The sequence below is a fragment of the Micropterus salmoides genome, unplaced genomic scaffold (assembly GCF_014851395.1).
Source record: "Micropterus salmoides isolate LMB-PRFRI ecotype aquatic unplaced genomic scaffold, ASM1485139v1 Ms_hic_scaffold_18, whole genome shotgun sequence".
In the NCBI taxonomy this organism is placed as follows: domain Eukaryota; kingdom Metazoa; phylum Chordata; class Actinopteri; order Centrarchiformes; family Centrarchidae; genus Micropterus; species Micropterus salmoides.
The window spans coordinates 21,825,279-21,841,925 of NW_024040928.1; the positions used below are offsets into that span (position 1 = coordinate 21,825,279).

A 16,647-nucleotide genomic window follows, 5' to 3' on the forward strand; every position below is an offset into this window, starting at 1 on the left:
TATTGAAGTATGATTTAATTCCAGCCTTTTAAATAAAGGAAAATAATTTTATTATTATTATTATTTATTCCTCATATGTAGCCTGCCTTTGTTAGGCAAACAATTAAAATATGCTTTTTCAGTCTCACATGGTCTTAAGCTAAAAACTCATGATGTCTTGAGGAAATTCACATATTTTACTGTTAAGTATAGAGTATTTTTAATTTATTTCTAATTTCAATTTCACAGAGAAGAGAATGCTGGGTCAAAACTCCAGCTTGTGGTATTAACAACTTAATGTGTGAGAGGTGTCACCAAAAGGACAGTGTTCATACTTTAAATGTTGCCGGTTGCCTTTAAATATGATTTATGCTGTATATTGAGACTCCAGGACTCCAGACTGTTACTGTTAAAAGCAACTATTTTTATTACAAGGGTACATGTATATACAGCAAAAGGCAGAGTAGAAATACAGATGGAAGGAGAGCTGGGGCAGTTGGTGTTGTTTTTGTTTTTTTTGTGCTGGTTGGAGAATTAGAAGCACTTCCTGTGGACGATTGAGGGGCCAGCCTCATCGTACTCTTGCTTGCTGATCCACATCTGCTGGAAGGTGGACAGGGAGGCCAGGATGGAGCCGCCGATCCAGACAGAGTATTTCCTCTCAGGGGGAGCGATGATCTGCAGGAAGGGGAGAGGAGGAGCAGACGGTTGGTACGAGAACATTTTGAATGACATTCTGAACTTCCTGTGACCTGGGTTTAACCAGTTAGTGCTGGTCGATAAGGGCTCACCTTGATTTTCATGGTGCTGGGGGCCAGGGCGGTGATCTCCTTCTGCATACGGTCAGCAATACCAGGGTACATGGTGGTACCACCGGACAGCACATTGTTGGCGTACAGGTCCTTACGGATGTCAATGTCGCACTTCATGATGCTGTTGTATGCAGTCTCATGGATACCAGCAGACTCCATACCTGGGCAGGTTAGATGAATAAGATGAGTTCATGTGGTTGACAGTAAGCAAGCTAATAGGGAAATAATTACAGAAATAATAATATAATGATAGTAATAAAAGTAATAGTAACTTTATACTTATACTATACTTTACTTTATACTTATACTTCTACAGCGCTTTTCTAAAACAAAGACACAGAGTGTTTTACAATAAAGTAATTTAAAGCTAATAGGAGATACAATAATTAAAAACAATTATACTAAATTAAATTACATCATTTAACAGAAAGTCATTGAATAAAAATGGCTTTACTTTAACCACCCTATTTAACATTTGTAAGCATTATTTAAACATTTAATTTTATTTTAAGCTTTAATTAGTGTACAGTATTTATCAACAATAACACCTTCTCTAATGAAGACATATATATGATTATTCTTATTAATATTATTTTATTTCAACTATGTTTTGCTATATTATCAGTCATTTATTCATATATTATTATTATTATTTTAAAAGTTACCTGTTCATACACCTGTCTCCACTGTCCACAGGAGTTGATGACAAATAGATTAATAAACACTTATATGTGCTTACAGCTACAGTGCAGTTTGTTATAAACCATTTATTAAATGTTTACATACTAAAGGCGGTGTGGCAGTAAATGTAATGAGGAAACTGAAATATCAAAAATGTTGTTGCATGTAGCATAGTAGATTAGGCTACTTTTTTCTTTTATCTATGCTTTATTTTAATCATAATTTTAGACCAAATGATTTTGTCAGCTTAATCACTTTATACATTGTTTTTGGGGAAAAAATAGTTATTGTTATTGTCAAAAGTATTATGTCAAATAGTAATTAGTTTAGGAAAGAGGGGAAATCTCCCTTTGGCCACTAGGCGGAGTAAAGTCACTGCACACATGAAACCTGATCGCTGTGGTGTTCCCAGCTCCTGGGTGTTGGGTCAGCTGTCAGGACTCACCGATGAAGGAAGGCTGGAACAGAGTCTCGGGGCAGCGGAAACGCTCGTTGCCGATGGTGATGACCTGACCGTCGGGCAGCTCGTAGCTCTTCTCCAGGGAGGAGGAGGAGGCGGCGGTGGCCATCTCGTTCTCAAAGTCCAGGGCGACGTAGCACAGCTTCTCCTTGATGTCACGCACGATCTCACGCTCAGCTGGAGGACGGAAAAATTCACAGTTCAGTCGACAAGTCTCACATGATAACAACCGGATTAATCAACAAACAGCTTAATGTGTTAATTTCTGGAAACTGGAAGTAAATGAGGCTCAGCATTTCTTTATTCTCACCTGTCTTTTCATGTTTAAAGTGAATATGTCATTTATTAAAAAAGTAGACTAATAAAATGAGACTGTAGGGTATAAATTTTAAATTAGCTCCACCTTGACCATAAAGTCATCCCATTTGTGTTTCCAGTTAGTTGTTGGGGCCTACTTACCAGTTGTGACGAAGGAGTAGCCACGCTCTGTCAGGATCTTCATCAGGTAGTCAGTCAGGTCGCGACCAGCCAGATCCAGACGCATGATGGCGTGGGGCAGAGCGTAACCCTCATAGATGGGCACATTGTGGGTCACACCATCACCAGAGTCCAGCACAATACCTGTCCATGAAAAGCAGCAGTTTGTCAGAAGACAACACCTAAAGAGTGCATTTTTATCGGCCTGTGATGTTGCACAGGCCGTCTTTAATTTTAGACTCACCAGTGGTACGGCCAGAGGCGTACAAGGACAGCACAGCCTGAATAGCCACATACATGGCAGGGACGTTGAAGGTCTCAAACATGATCTGGGTCATCTTCTCCCTGTTGGCCTTGGGGTTGAGGGGGGCCTCAGTGAGCAGAGTGGGGTGCTCCTCAGGGGCCACACGGAGCTCATTGTAGAAGGTGTGGTGCCAGATCTGTGAAACAGGAGGAATATGTCAGGGACTCAATTTCAGATATAGCAGGTGTAAAATGACTCATTAGGCTCCAATTATGATAAAAAGAACAAAACAAGGAAAACAAATGAAGACATTTTTGTATTTCTTCATTTTCTCAAAATCTTACCTTCTCCATATCGTCCCAGTTGGTGATGATGCCGTGCTCGATGGGGTATTTCAGAGTCAGGATACCCCTCTTGCTTTGGGCCTCGTCTCCCACATAGCTGTCCTTCTGACCCATACCCACCATCACACCCTGAAGACAAAGCAAACACAGCATCTCAGGAACAAGACAGACACACACAGACAGCCTGTGATAAACACGGCCCTTTCAGTGTTCCTACCTGGTGACGGGGGCGTCCAACAATGGATGGGAAGACAGCACGGGGAGCATCATCACCGGCAAACCCAGCCTTGACCAGCCCAGAGCCGTTGTCGCACACGAGGGCGGTGGTCTCGTCGTCGTCACACATGTTTGGTCTTTTCCTGGCTGGCCTTCTATACGAGACAGAGGATGGGAACGAAACATTAGTTTGTGATATTCACAGGAATGTTTTGTTTTGCCTGGAACAGGAGCTTCTATTTGACAGTGTTTACATCAAAACACTGAACATCATTTGCTTTATTCAAAGTTTCAGTTGTACTTGATTGTTAAATCACCCTACCACATCTAACCTATCTTGTTTAAATGTGTAATATTTCCATTCAAAGTCTAAGTGAAAGATCATTTACCTAAAAATAAATAAAACCATGCAATTCTGAGAAACAATGTCGCGCCATGTCCAGTATGAGGACACCTCTGAGTGCTCTAATCTCCTGTCTGAGTCTCACAGCTGCCTGAAAAGCCAAAACGGGACATGGTCCGACCCCCCACGCACACTCACAGGTCTATTTTAAGCTTCAGGATGCTTGTGACCCTGCTCTTCCCCCACAACCCCTCTTCTGTATCTCATCGTTAAGCCACAGCCAGTTAACAGCTGAGGCAGTGTGTTTTGACAAGTGACAGGGGAGGCCTGGGTTTCTCCTCAGCTGTCGCCACATTGTGGACTCCTCTGTTTGGAGCCGGACCATGTGCTCTGCCCCTGCCAGGAACTCTGGCTACAGCCTGCATCCCAAGTGGCAGCATCCCCACCTTCATACATGCGTCCCGATTCAAATCAACATCTGTAAGTTCAATTTAAATGGCTGCTCTAGCATTCTATGACATTTTTAAATGGAAATCCGCCAGTGGATAGTCCTGCGGATGGTGATTTCAAATAAACTTTTGCAAATCAATGACTTTCATTGTGGATATGAGTTAGGTTCTTCTCTGACCAGAGCTTAAGTACAACAATCTCTTCATCAAATTTGAGTTTGTAGGGATATCTTTTCTTTTTGAATTGTATTTGAAGTTGACACTATACTTGTGTGCCACTAAATTATTTTAGAAAAGTATGAAATAAATAATTACGTGCAAATTACTTAAGAGGCCATTTGTATTCTGGGGTTTTGACAGTGTACCACTTTGCATTAAAAAAGCTAAAATGCAGAAAATGTTACTTGTTCATTTTCATTGACCAGAGAAAGCCTCAATTAGATTAAAAATCCCTTTCTGAGGACTGTCTTGCCCAAAATGGGCACACTAGACTTAGTTGTGGGTTTCAGTGGAGATTTTCATCTTCCCACAATGTCATGCCCTGAAAATATTCTGTGTAAGCTACTGAGTTTTAATCTAAATGTACATTAATATTTATTGAATCTAATACATTTTCTCAGGTTGTATCTAACCTGAGTTAGAGCTTCAAGTCTGCCACACAACAGCAGGCACCCCATCCCAGCATCCTAAACCTCATAGCCTTTCCTAGTCTACAGGTCAATGTCAATGAATCTGGATGACTGTGCACATACAACACTCTCAGAACTGTTCAACACCACCAGTTTTCTTTCAACTTCTTCCCCCTCTCCTATACTCAGCTCTCATCCTTCCCCATAATCAACTCTGATCACCGAAACAACTTCAAACTGTTAAAAAAATCCATGTTGTGGCAGTGATATGTTCTACAGCAGCAGCGCCTACTCATCCTCCCTGATCCCTATGGTCCAAAACCCAACAGCTGAAATGCAAGAAGACTGCAAAGGGACTCACCAAGTTGTAACCACAAGACTGGAGTTTCCACTGGGACAAAAGGCGACGGTGCGAGGGGGTCCTTAAATATGTCCCAGCATCCTGAGGCTGGGGGCTGGTGGGCGGGCTCAGGAGTTCACACAAGCCCAAATTAAGTGCTGCTTAGCAAAATGGTTCAGTAAAGTGGATCCTGTATCGGGGACGCCACCAAACTGGAGAGATGTTGCCTTGGAGATGAAAGGCAATGGACAGAAGTAAGGGGTAGTGGGAAGTTTTATCAAGACTTTTGTCTTGACAGATGGTCACATGATAAAAGACTGAAAAGTTGGGAAAGAGAATTTCCAGTTTGATATTTTAATTCAGAATGATTTATTAAGGAGCTCTAAGATATCCTCAAATCGCAAAATGCACTTTGAGACAAATATATATGGTTTATATAAATGGTTTGTACATTAGAATGCTATATCATAATTTTTGGGGGGGTGTCAAATTATGTTTGTGGGTTCCTTAAAAATCAACTCATGCCCTTTAAGTCAACTTATGCCCTTTAAATTTAACATGATGAGAGATTTGGGACGCAGAAAACCGCTTAACTGCAATATTAAGCTTTATGAGTTCAGATTCCGGCCTCATACATAGCATCATCTTTCTCCCACTGATACTTTGTTGTGCTGCCCTTCAGGCCCCCCAAGGATGTGCTAATATGACTAAGCTCAAACAGGGCACTGTCCCCAGTTGTGTGGGTGATTGGAGGGTGTGATGGTAATCTGAGATCTTTCCTGAGCAATCTTGTTAAGGAGCCGTCTAAGGGGACCTGCCTGCGACAGTTTGCCAGTGTCGTGGCATGTGTGTGGAGTGAGGGGGGCCAAAAACATGCCAGACAGCTGAGAGGCAATATCGTAAAAAGGGGGGCGGGAGGGAGATGAGGCCAGGGCCCAGACCCACAGCAGACGACAGATGCCTGGGATGGCCTGTGCAGGGAGCGACGTGCAACGGTTCTGAGCTCTGATTGGCTCCAGTGTCTCCTTTTAGGGAAATGGAGTGTCAGAGGCTGCAGGTCGCCATAGACTCAGGCTCCTTATTCGTCACCTCCTACAGCCCCCACAGTGCCTACATCCCCATGCTGTAGCCCTATCAGGCCACTGTGAGTGCAGTAAGAATGTAAATACCCCCCACACCATCAACACTTGGAAATATTCCATTTGTAGCCATGTGCTGTGATGTATCTCTCAGAGAGAAACGCTACTAACCTACTTGTGTATTTCTATTCCAAGCCTTTACGTAACAGAGCCTGAGTTAGTTTCACATCATGTATCTTTGCCTACTGGTAACTATTCACAAAGCTTTTGGTACCTGGTGAATCACCATAGTACTGCACAGGGTTTTGTATCTTTTACAGAGGTGTGGTGCCAGGTCATATCAACAAACACAAAAAAGGATCAATATTCATCATTGATAAGACAATATAGCAAAAACCAGAAAATAACACAAAGCGTAACATGATGAGAACTTTAGGTAACTTAAGCTTAAGAAAAAAGAGGATCTGAATATTATTTGCATACATCTTTGTGTACTTTCTGTGGTAATAACGTTAACCAGAAATCTGTACAAACAGGCCAATAAAAAGAGAAATATATTCTGAAGAAACGTATGATTTGCGATTACATCTCAAAACACAAATAGCAATAGCATGTGACAATCCTGTTGCTGATGCTGGACATGGATTCAGTGTGGTCAGGTTTTAACTCAGTGTTGTTTCTCTGGCCACAGCAAAACTTCTATATATACTTTTTTACAGCAGCAGCGATCAGTCCTCCAAGAATCTTTTGCCCTCTGATGGTTTTCAACATCAGTTAGTGGTGGAAGAAGCATTCAGATCGTTTACTTAAGTAAAAGTAGCAATACCACACAATAGAAACACTCCTCCATTACAAGTAAAAGTAAAATATTTACCTAAGTACAAAGGTATAAGTACACGGCCGTGTTATATTATTATATTAGTAGATCATATCATATTATTAATGCATTTCTCTTGTAAGTGTTGTAGCTGGTTATGGTGGAGGGAATTCTGCTACATATACTGTTGGGCATTTAATCTATTACAATGCATCATATTTTCCTTTATTTTAGAAACTGATTATAATGTTTTGTTTGTGAAATCTTAATCTGAAAAGTAACATGTAACTATAGGTGTTAAATAAATGTAGTAGAGTAAAATATACAATATCTTTATTTAAAATGTAGTGTTGTATGAGTATAAAGTAGCATGAAATGAGTAAGGAAATACTCAAGTAAAGTACAAGTACCTCAAAATTGTACTTAAGTACAGCACATCAGTACTTATGTGTATTTGACAACAAATCCCAAATTATCCACAAATAATCAATCATTATATTGATTTATTCAGTACCTTTTGAATAAAACAAAAATGAAAACAGATCTACAAACAGAAGTACACCAGCTTAGTGTTAGTAATAGCTCGACTGAATGATTCTGAATGAGTTGATAGCATTTGTTTTAAGTGTCTGGTCTGGCACAGATTCTCTCTTGTTCAGTAAGGGGACAACTACTGCACATTGTTGAGCAAAAAAGTAGGAGGCAAAGACATCACGTTAGTTTTTGGATGAAACCGGTGCTGTGTTTTGTCAACTGCTCCCTTCTAGTCAACGAAGCACTTTTTGGCAGAGTCCTATCTTTATCACCAGGTCTTTATCAGGATAAAGCCGAATGGTCTTAAATGGGTCATGGTTTTGAGGAACAGTCGTCCTTATAAGGGCATGTAGGAAGCACACCGTTTGTCTGTCTTGACAGCTGCCCCCTCTGTGCTTCACCCTCCACCTCCTCCAACACACACACATGCACACACTTCAGCAGCTGTTGGCAACAATTGCTTGGACAGTGGTTTGTTTACCATTGACAGTACAATGTTACAATACATGCTTTTTTGCAATGGAAAGAGCACAAGACAATTAATCTTGTGTATTTTGTGCCACATTTTCTGCAAAGATGGCACATAGAGTAAAATCTGTTGTAGTAATATTTAGTACAAAGATTTAAGCTATTGTTAGTAATTAAATCAAAAAGGATTACTTTAAAGTTAGTTACTATACTTTCACACACAGTATAGGTGGTCATACTGTGAAATAAAAATGTCTTATTGTACTTTACAGGAGTATTTCAAGTTGAGCAAAAATGTGTTTTTAAATGTTCAGATGACTAATTGTAAGACTACTTCTTTGATACCAGTATGTTTTGCACACTTCCATAACACCAGGTGATTAGGGTACAATTACCATAACTGTGTCACTGCAGAGGAGTATATTTCATAAACAACCACCGACATGCATGAATGAACATGCAGTGCTGACCTTGGCAACAACAGCCGTTATCGCAATTTGCTACATGCCTGATGCTGACGGAGCTGCAGTGTTTGACAAACTGCATGCTGGTTGACTTGTCAATCAGAACGATCACAACAGTAGCTATTTTGTAACTGTAAATCCTTATACCTGAGGTTGAAGAAGGAGACATGAGAAAAGTGACAGCAGAAACATTCAGTTGTGTACCTATTTTATGACTTTCCACTGTTCAGTCCAAATGTTGTCATCACCTAAAAATATTCTTCCTAGAACATGACAGAAACTTTTGTTGATATTTTTGTAGCAATGTTGATATTTTAAAATCATTTCTTTTCTACAATTCATTGGTACTTACTGGCTGACAAACTGACAATAGGCCTATAATTGTATATTACTGGGTGATTACCGGATTCCTGTGCTGTAACTGTATGTGCTTGCTACACTCAAGATGGAAATCTTATAAACCTTTATAAAGAAATAATGCAATGTTGTAAAATAAGTTCCCATATTTTCTTTCTCTGGGAAACTGACAATTTCTGTTGTTTGGAAGACACCTCTGAGCATCCATGATATTTCAGGAATTACAGGACTTCTGGTTAGGTGGTGAATTTAAATTAGAGGTTAACTATACATGGCAAGAAACAACCAATCATCCACAAAGCATCACAGTGCTTTGAATGTGTGACAGGGTGTGTTTTACTGAGTGCTGAGATCTGTGTAGACCAGACTCCATCAAGCACTGCCAGCAGTTTCTGAGATAATGTCAGCTCTATAAATATATGGGGTGCTTTGAAAGTTTCCATGTCAGCGCTCCATTGTCCTGCACCATGAGGGGATCTACAGGCCCACAGGTGTGTGTGTTTAAAGAGGCAGGAGTGAGAGGGGCTACATAGAGGGTGGTCTGAATCAACTACAATGACCCCGTGGGACATAAATGGGCAACAAAATTGTTGCACAATAATTAGTGTTGTAAGAGATAATGAAATAATAACCACAGAGCATGATAAATATTAACCCTGCAACAGTTCCATCTGGAAATAAAAGTACAGTAAGTGTAATTTATGGCTTAATTATACATCAAAGGTTCTTAGGATTAGAAAAGCACTTAATCTACTAATAAATGACTAATGTAAACCTAAGTCATTAAGGTGGATAAATGTGAAATAGATAGGCCTACAATGTCAGATACATAGCATCATAATCAGGCAGGCTTATTCAACTATGTTTACACGCAATAGGTCCATATGTCTAAATTTGACTACTTTTAAGCTAACAAAATAATACTTAAAAACGGCTTTAGCGTTTCACCCTTTAATTTTCATCTTGGCAGTGTGGTGAAGGCTTTGAAACACCACGTAGACCGAATAATCGGCAATAAATCATACAGAAAGTATAACTGAACAGCAGCTACGGCCATGTACGTTATTCATTACAGCTACGCACAGTTTACGTAAAATAACGTGTCGCATTTCAGCGAAGCAGTTCATTGGCTGAGCCATAGTAACCTTAGTGAGTCCATGGCAACGGGTGACAAGAAACACTTTGTTTTGGTAACGTTACACAACACAAGACGTTATTTTTGTATCAGCGCTTTAATACATTTTCTTTGCGTAGTGAAGTTTGTACAAGAAGCATTAACCGCAAATCCTCGCATTTTTAAAAATGAGTGTCAAAAAGCAACAAATTCGTCCCAAACGTATTTTCATCAACGACGTCGACAGGTATTCGTCCAGACACATCGCCCAGGTAGCTAAACATGCAGCCAATGTTATATTGTTAATGTATAATGGCGTGTCATTCGCTAGCTTATAGTATGTCTTCTCACTTTGTTGACAGTTTTTATCGACATGCGTACCCGGAGAGTCCTCGGAGGATGCCGAAGCAGAGGAGACTCTGGCCTCCCGTGAACCTGCTTTCCAAATAGTGGGAACTGTGTCTCCTTCCACCAAAGATGAAAAAGAAAGATTTCTACTTGAGCAGTATGCGGTGAGTTTGCATAACATAATAACAAGTAACTTTGTCCTTCGTTAGAGGACTTTGTAAGTGCATATTTACCTACAGGCTTTACTGACAAATACATACAGGTAGTTGTGAAAGGTACTAGTTAGCTAACTTAAGTAACATCTACATCTACATCATCTTACATCTAGTCTGGCACAATTGTGAAGGTGCTTGCACTTTATTGAGTTACTACTACCATTTTATTCCACTTTACTCCTCTACTCCACTTCATTTCAAGAGCAAATATTGTACTTTCAATTTAGGCCTATTTGCAGGCTAATGTTACTACTTGTTTTTCATATAAAGCAAACGTTCTGCTTGTATAATGTGATTCATTGCCACAGATAAAAACTAGCCCATAGTTAAAGTTTAAGTACACCAATAAAATGCTGCTTACAAGTCAATGCATCAGATAATGGATTCTAATAATAGATAAAAGATTCTGTTAAGGAGTCTTTCTGTATAATGAGTACTTTTAACTTTTTAATATGTAGTGTAATTTCTTTCTAATAATGCTAATTGAATTCCTGTATTATGTATAGTGCATTGTTACTATTACTTGCTACCATTGCATACAGGGACCATAACAACTTTATGTAAATTATGTTTATTTCTAGACAATGCAAATAGCATACATTGTTTAACTGGATATATAATCTCTCTTGGTAGTCACCAGCTCAAGATGAGCTTCTTGAGCGCCTGTGGGAATGTGATGTAGTGGTTTACAACATCTCAGAAAGTGCCACACAACAGCAGGTTAAAGAAGCAACATGGGCAATCACAAGTTAGTAGGCTCATTACTTGGTAGATTTGCTTCAGTGTATACCTTAGTCTCTTGCAATTATCCTTAGTAACTGTCTTGTTTCCTTCTTTTACAAACAGCCCTTCATGCTCAGATGGAGAATTTCAAGTCTCGGAAAATGTTCATCTTAGTCTCAACTGTGATGACATGGGCCATGACCAAACCAGAGAGTCCGGTGAGCCTGTGGGGAAATGTTGGCAAACTATCAAGTTGTCCTGTGAACACAACCAATAATTTATAATAGTTATAATATATAATAATAATTTTTCTCTTCAGGATGAAGGAGACGCTCTTCTAACAGAGGAGGAGTTCAGAAGAAAAAGGCCACATCCCAGCTTCAGAAACCACAACAATCTGGAGAAACTTGTGCTCAAACTGGGTAAAGGTGTAAGTACATTATCTGGATGAAAAGTTCAACATAAAAGTAGCACTTTACTTAATGTATTTTTTTTTTGCTGTGCTAACTTCATCACCACCCTTATTGTCCAGGTAGTAGGCTCGTTACTCGGTAAACAGCATCAGGAAAAGGAAGTTAGCTGTAAAAATACACAGAGTGGAAAAATGCCTTTTGAAAACCTGATTTTTCATTCTTACAGAAAAAGTCCAAACTCACTTGCTATGTGGTGGCTTCTGGTCTTCAGTATGGAAAGGGCGAGAACCTCTTTCACTACTTTTTCAAGGTAGATGTTAATGTGATACTAACTCAGTATGTGTATATACTGGCTAATTTGCAATATCATTTTTTTGTGAAATGTCTTGTTTTCAAACAGGTGTCTTGGTTGATGCAGTTTCCAAAGGTTCCTCTATTTGGACAGGGCACAAATTATATCCCCATGATCCACGTAAATGACCTCGGAGGGTGATTTTAATTGAATGTAACTCTACATATATACCATAATTTTGTTTTTTGAGATAATTATTGCAGGGCTGAACTGTGTTCCTTTTTCAGAGTGATTCAAAACATCATTGAACTCAAGCCAAAGTCGAAATTCATTCTTGCTGTCGATGACTCCAAGAACACTTTGGAGGATGTTGTAAAGGTAATGTTGTAAATGCAGCAATACATTAAAGAAAATGGATAATATGTCTGTTGTAAAACACTTTTGTTGGGTGTTTGATGACCCAAGTCTGATTTGAATTAAGTTGGGGACCTTTGTTGCATGTCATCTCTCACATTCTCCATTTCTCATCACTCTTTTATGAACTTTCAGCTGTGAACTGCAAAGACGAAATGACCAAAAAGATAAAAATCTGCTAAACATAATACAACAATTATTCTTATTCTCTATTCACTTTTTACCCTTCAGAGGATAAGTGATACACTTGGGCCAGGAAAAATTAACAAAGTCGCAGAGCAGGAAGCCATCACCATGAAGGCTTTTAAGGTACAGTATGTCATTTATTTCTTATTTTAAACAAGTATGAACCTTATAGTCAATATAAAACATACTGTGTTGTCATTTCAGCCAGAGGAACTGGAGTACCTAAGTATCAACCTCCGCCTGGATGCTTTTATCATAAAAGACCTCTTCAGTCTCCGCTGGACGTCTGAAGCAGGGGTGGTTGAAAACATGGAGAGCATTGTGGAAGAGTACAAAGACACCAGGCAGCTACTTGTGAGTGTTCAAGTCCTTCAACTAAACATTTACAAACACCATTTAATTTTGTTGGTACACTCAAGGCTTAAAGCAGTATTCGAGAGTTGTCTTTGTTTTGTTATATACAGATAGCAGAAAAGATTTAAATATATATACAGTATGCCTGGCTATTATAGATAGTACAGCTGCCTTTTCCCCATTTATTTCCTTAGCCAATCAGAATCTGCCTGTTTGGACCTCCAGCTGTGGGCAAAACCACTGTTGCAGAGAAGCTCTGCAGTCATTACCAGATACACCACATCAAGATCAAGGAGGTCATTGATGAAAAGATCACACAACTGGTCAGTGGCATCAAATACTTGTACCAGCAGACAGATGTTATTTTTCTCTCTGCTGCTGTCATGTAACTAAGGAAATACTGACCTCCTGTGGAGATGTCATGAATATGTTGCCGTTTCAGACTCTTGAATGCATTACGCATTGCTTATTTTTCACGTTCCTTTCCATATGATACAGAAGGAGATAGTGAATGAAGTTGACCCTGAAAATGTCAGTGAGGAGGTAGCAGCTGCTACACAGATACAACTGGACATTTTAAACAAAAGCATGGAAATGAATGCAGGTAAGTTACAGACCCACAGCCCTACATAAAAACTACCATCTTCTCAGGCTCAGAAAGCTATAAAGTAGATTTCTTTTGGTTTATTAACATTATTTTAAAAGAAACTGTACTCCATAACCTATGTGAAGGTGAACAAGTCTGATGTTTGGTCAGTGTAATTCAGTTTATGTTAATGTGTTTTTAGTTTTCATTTAGTAACCTTAGCTGAAGTTGTTTAATTAAATTAAAGTGTAATTTTACTGAGTTAGATATATCTGTGGCCGGATTATTTATGGGTTATTGTTTGCATGTAGAGTCTTTTAGTTTCTCAATGTGGGTTTAAACAATTGTGTTGGTCCATTAGGTCGACTAGCTGACCATCTAGTTTTTGACATTTTGCAAGAAAAGCTGAATTCAAAGCCATGCAGGAACCAAGGATTTGTTCTCGATGGCTTCCCGAAGACATATGAGCAAGCAAAGCTGATTTTCTCTGGTCAGTTTCATCCATTGATTTAATTACTGCACAATGTTTATTAATATTGATTACACTAATGTGGATGTGTTGTATTTTATCATTCAGATGAGGACACAGAGAACCAGAATTTGATGTCCAAAGCACCTGTGTACAACAAGAAGATCACTCCAGGTTGTTGATGTACTTCTTACTTTAATACACTACAAAGATATAAACACAAGTTGTTCAGTTCTTACTTATCCTTCGAACTAACTCGCCAAAACTCTCTTTATACCTCTAATAATACAAAACATTCTGGCTGAACCACTTTCTTATTCTACTTGTTTTATGTTTTGCAGAGTATGTTTTTGCTCTAAATGCAACAGATGATTTTCTGAGGAAGAGAGCACAGGGACTTCCACAGAGTGTGGCAGAGAAAATGCGCTACACCGAGGAGGAATTTGTCCCTCGCCTGACGAGATACAGACAACACAGTACTGCTGAGGAAACCCTGCTGGACTACTTTGATGAGCTTGAGATCTACCCAGAACATATTGGTAAAAAAAAAAAGAAAAGTGTATTAAAGTGAAAAACTAAAACTGTTCTTTAACATTATACACAAAAACACATACGAAGTACCACAAAATTGCCGGTATATTGTGATATGGTATAAATATATTTGTACACATATAACATATTGGTACTATCCTCAAAGCCACATAGTTCATATTAGGCCGCAACAGGATTCGGACCACAAACAAGAAACAAAGATTATTGCAGAACACATAAATGGCTACGTAAAAATATTGTACTTCAGATCTAGAAATTTAAATTGTAGGAAAAGCAAAAGTGTGGTTATTAGGTGCAGGTTTGTGCCAGTCTGTATGTTTAACAGTTGTTTATGTTACATTTCATAATAATGGGACATTTAAAAAAAAAGTGAACATGTCTTTCAGCATTTGTAGTCTTCATCTAGTTCCAGAGTTTCTTGAAATGAAGATCACATTTCCTGTAAACCCCAGTGCTTCATATTTCAAAGAGCATGTTGCTTCTTAGTTAAAACATGTTCTGTTAAAGGAATAGTTCAACATTTTGGGAAATATGCTTATTTGCTTCCTTGCCGAGAGTTAGATAAAAATATTCATACCTCTCTTGTGTCATGAAAGCAAATAAGCTCACTGATAACAGATTATACAGTAACTTGTTTGTTTACTCTGTGTGTAAAAATGAGAATTTACCATGCATCCACAATCTCATTGTGTGCTTTTCAGCCATTACTCTCATGATGTCCAATATAATGTTCAGAGACAGATTTGTGGAAATTGACAATCTACTTAACGATGTTTCTTTACAGTAAGTATGACTTGTTCCTCTCCAGAAGTCACCACAGATGACTCAGAGTACACAGATGTTATGAAGAAAATCACTGAGATGGTGGGGATTCCAAAGAACTATGGCATGAGTCCAGAGGAGCTGGAGGAGGAGAAGAGAAAGAAAGAAGAAGAGCAGAAGCAGAAACTGGCTACAGAGGCTGCTGAGAGGAAACACAGGAATGAAGCTGCACTGGCCGAGATGGCTGCTCAGTATGAAGAGTGGGTAAGTTGAAAGAAGAAGTGTTGTATTAAACACATGGTAGCGATAAATTACCAGTGCCACATTTGGGTTAAGCAAAGTGTCGTACCAGCATTTAGAGAGTATGCATAGTAAAAAAGAGGAGCAGAAAGAAAGATTGGAGACTTTACTGTCTAAAGAAGACAATGACCGATAAACATTTGTCTTGTTGTATTATTTATTAGCAAAAGAATTTGTCTGAGGTGAAGGGACAGGAGCGTGAGCTGTTGGAGGCTCACTGTCTTCCTCTGAGGAACTACCTGATGAAGTATGTGATGCCCTCGCTCACTGAGGCCATGTTAGAGTGCAGCAAGGTCAAACCAGAGGACCCTGTCGACTTTCTGGTATTCACACAGTTGACCTTCTACACTGAACACAAGTGCCTTTTTGTTAAATGAGTGCATTGATACAGCTGTTGATATTTTCTATCTTGTTTTCACAGGCTGAATATCTTCTACGGAACAACCAATAAGAATAACATTTAGTCTAAAGTGGAACTTATCCAATACATGTTATTAATTTACATCATTTAAAGTTGTGTTTATTATACAGTACTAAACATAATGAAAAGATGATTGTAAATTGGAAAGAGTGCTGCATCTGTAGTTGTGACTTGAAGAATTTATTCATTAAAACCACCAGCATATCCATGCTTGATTGTGCCTTTGTTGTCATATGGTTTACATTTTAGTTTAGCTGACACTGATCATAAATTAATTTAATGTATTTCTGTACAAAAAATAACATTTTTATGTAGTGAGTCATTTACTTGGTGAACTAAAGAGCTAAAAAGACTTGCGTACTGGAAATTGGATATATGTCAAGCAAGCAGGAGTGCAAGAATCTCAGCTAGCGGCTAAAGTTGAAAATAAAGCAAGCATGAAAGCAAAACTGTAAATAGTTTCACCCAGTAAAATGGCTCAGTGTGCATAACACTCATTTTTACAGAAAAATACAATATGATCTACACATTAAAAGTGTATTAAAGTGAAAAACTAAAACTGTGATTTAACATAAACACATACAAAGTACCAAGAAATGGCACGCATATTGTTATATGGTATTTTCAACATTATTTGTACACATATAAAACGCTAAAAACTACACACATTGCTTCTCTTAGTGTAGGACTTGGCTCAGTGTTTGTGGTGGACGTTTATGGTTTTGCCAGGTTTCCACTCATTACAGATCTGTCTTCTCAGAGTCTCCATCTGGTCTGTGACTCAGCTCCCAGTTTGTTATTGAGA

The 16,647-nt window shown here is 38.8% G+C and overlaps 2 protein-coding genes across 3 annotated transcripts; one reads left to right on the forward strand and one right to left on the reverse strand.

The window, feature by feature from the left end:
• Positions 1–382: 382 nt before the first annotated feature.
• Positions 383–5,128, reverse strand: actc1a (actin alpha cardiac muscle 1a). Its single transcript, XM_038727354.1, has 8 exons — positions 4,996–5,128; positions 3,215–3,368; positions 2,998–3,126; positions 2,654–2,849; positions 2,392–2,553; positions 1,918–2,109; positions 771–952; positions 383–657 (listed from the first exon to the last, which is right to left on the reverse strand). The coding sequence occupies exons 2-8, from the start codon at positions 3,341–3,343 to the stop codon at positions 514–516; spliced, it is 1,134 nt and encodes a 377-aa protein (XP_038583282.1). The 5' UTR covers positions 3,344–3,368; positions 4,996–5,128; the 3' UTR covers positions 383–513.
• A 4,734-nt stretch (positions 5,129–9,862) lies between these two features.
• Positions 9,863–16,062, forward strand: LOC119909540 (adenylate kinase 7-like). 2 transcript variants are annotated; one of them, XM_038727800.1, is made up of 18 exons: positions 9,863–10,079; positions 10,170–10,319; positions 11,004–11,118; positions 11,217–11,311; positions 11,413–11,523; positions 11,733–11,816; positions 11,907–11,995; positions 12,086–12,176; positions 12,444–12,521; positions 12,603–12,752; positions 12,947–13,075; positions 13,251–13,356; positions 13,700–13,828; positions 13,916–13,981; positions 14,149–14,346; positions 15,144–15,385; positions 15,586–15,744; positions 15,843–16,062. In XM_038727800.1, exons 1-18 carry the CDS (start codon positions 9,996–9,998, stop codon positions 15,870–15,872), a joined length of 2,106 nt encoding a protein of 701 aa, XP_038583728.1. In that variant the 5' UTR covers positions 9,863–9,995; the 3' UTR covers positions 15,873–16,062. The 2 variants fall into 2 exon arrangements, with proteins under 2 accessions (XP_038583728.1, XP_038583729.1); XM_038727801.1 differs by having other exon boundaries at positions 9,864–10,079; positions 15,168–15,385.
• The last annotated feature ends 585 nt before the right edge of the window (positions 16,063–16,647 follow it).

Coding starts and splice junctions, on each gene's coding strand:
- actc1a (XM_038727354.1), bottom strand. CDS start 3,343: ATGTGTGACGACGACGAGACCACCGCCCTCGTGTGCGACAACGGCTCT. Junction 2,850..2,997: donor ACTGGGACGATATGGAGAAG/GTAAGATTTTGA, acceptor CCTGTTTCACAG/ATCTGGCACCACACCTTCTA. Junction 953..1,917: donor GTTCCAGCCTTCCTTCATCG/GTGAGTCCTGAC, acceptor TAACCTGCCCAG/GTATGGAGTCTGCTGGTATC.
- LOC119909540 (XM_038727800.1), top strand. CDS start 9,996: ATGAGTGTCAAAAAGCAACAAATTCGTCCCAAACGTATTTTCATCAAC. Junction 11,524..11,732: donor TGCTCAAACTGGGTAAAGGT/GTAAGTACATTA, acceptor TCATTCTTACAG/AAAAAGTCCAAACTCACTTG. Junction 11,996..12,085: donor CACGTAAATGACCTCGGAGG/GTGATTTTAATT, acceptor TTCCTTTTTCAG/AGTGATTCAAAACATCATTG.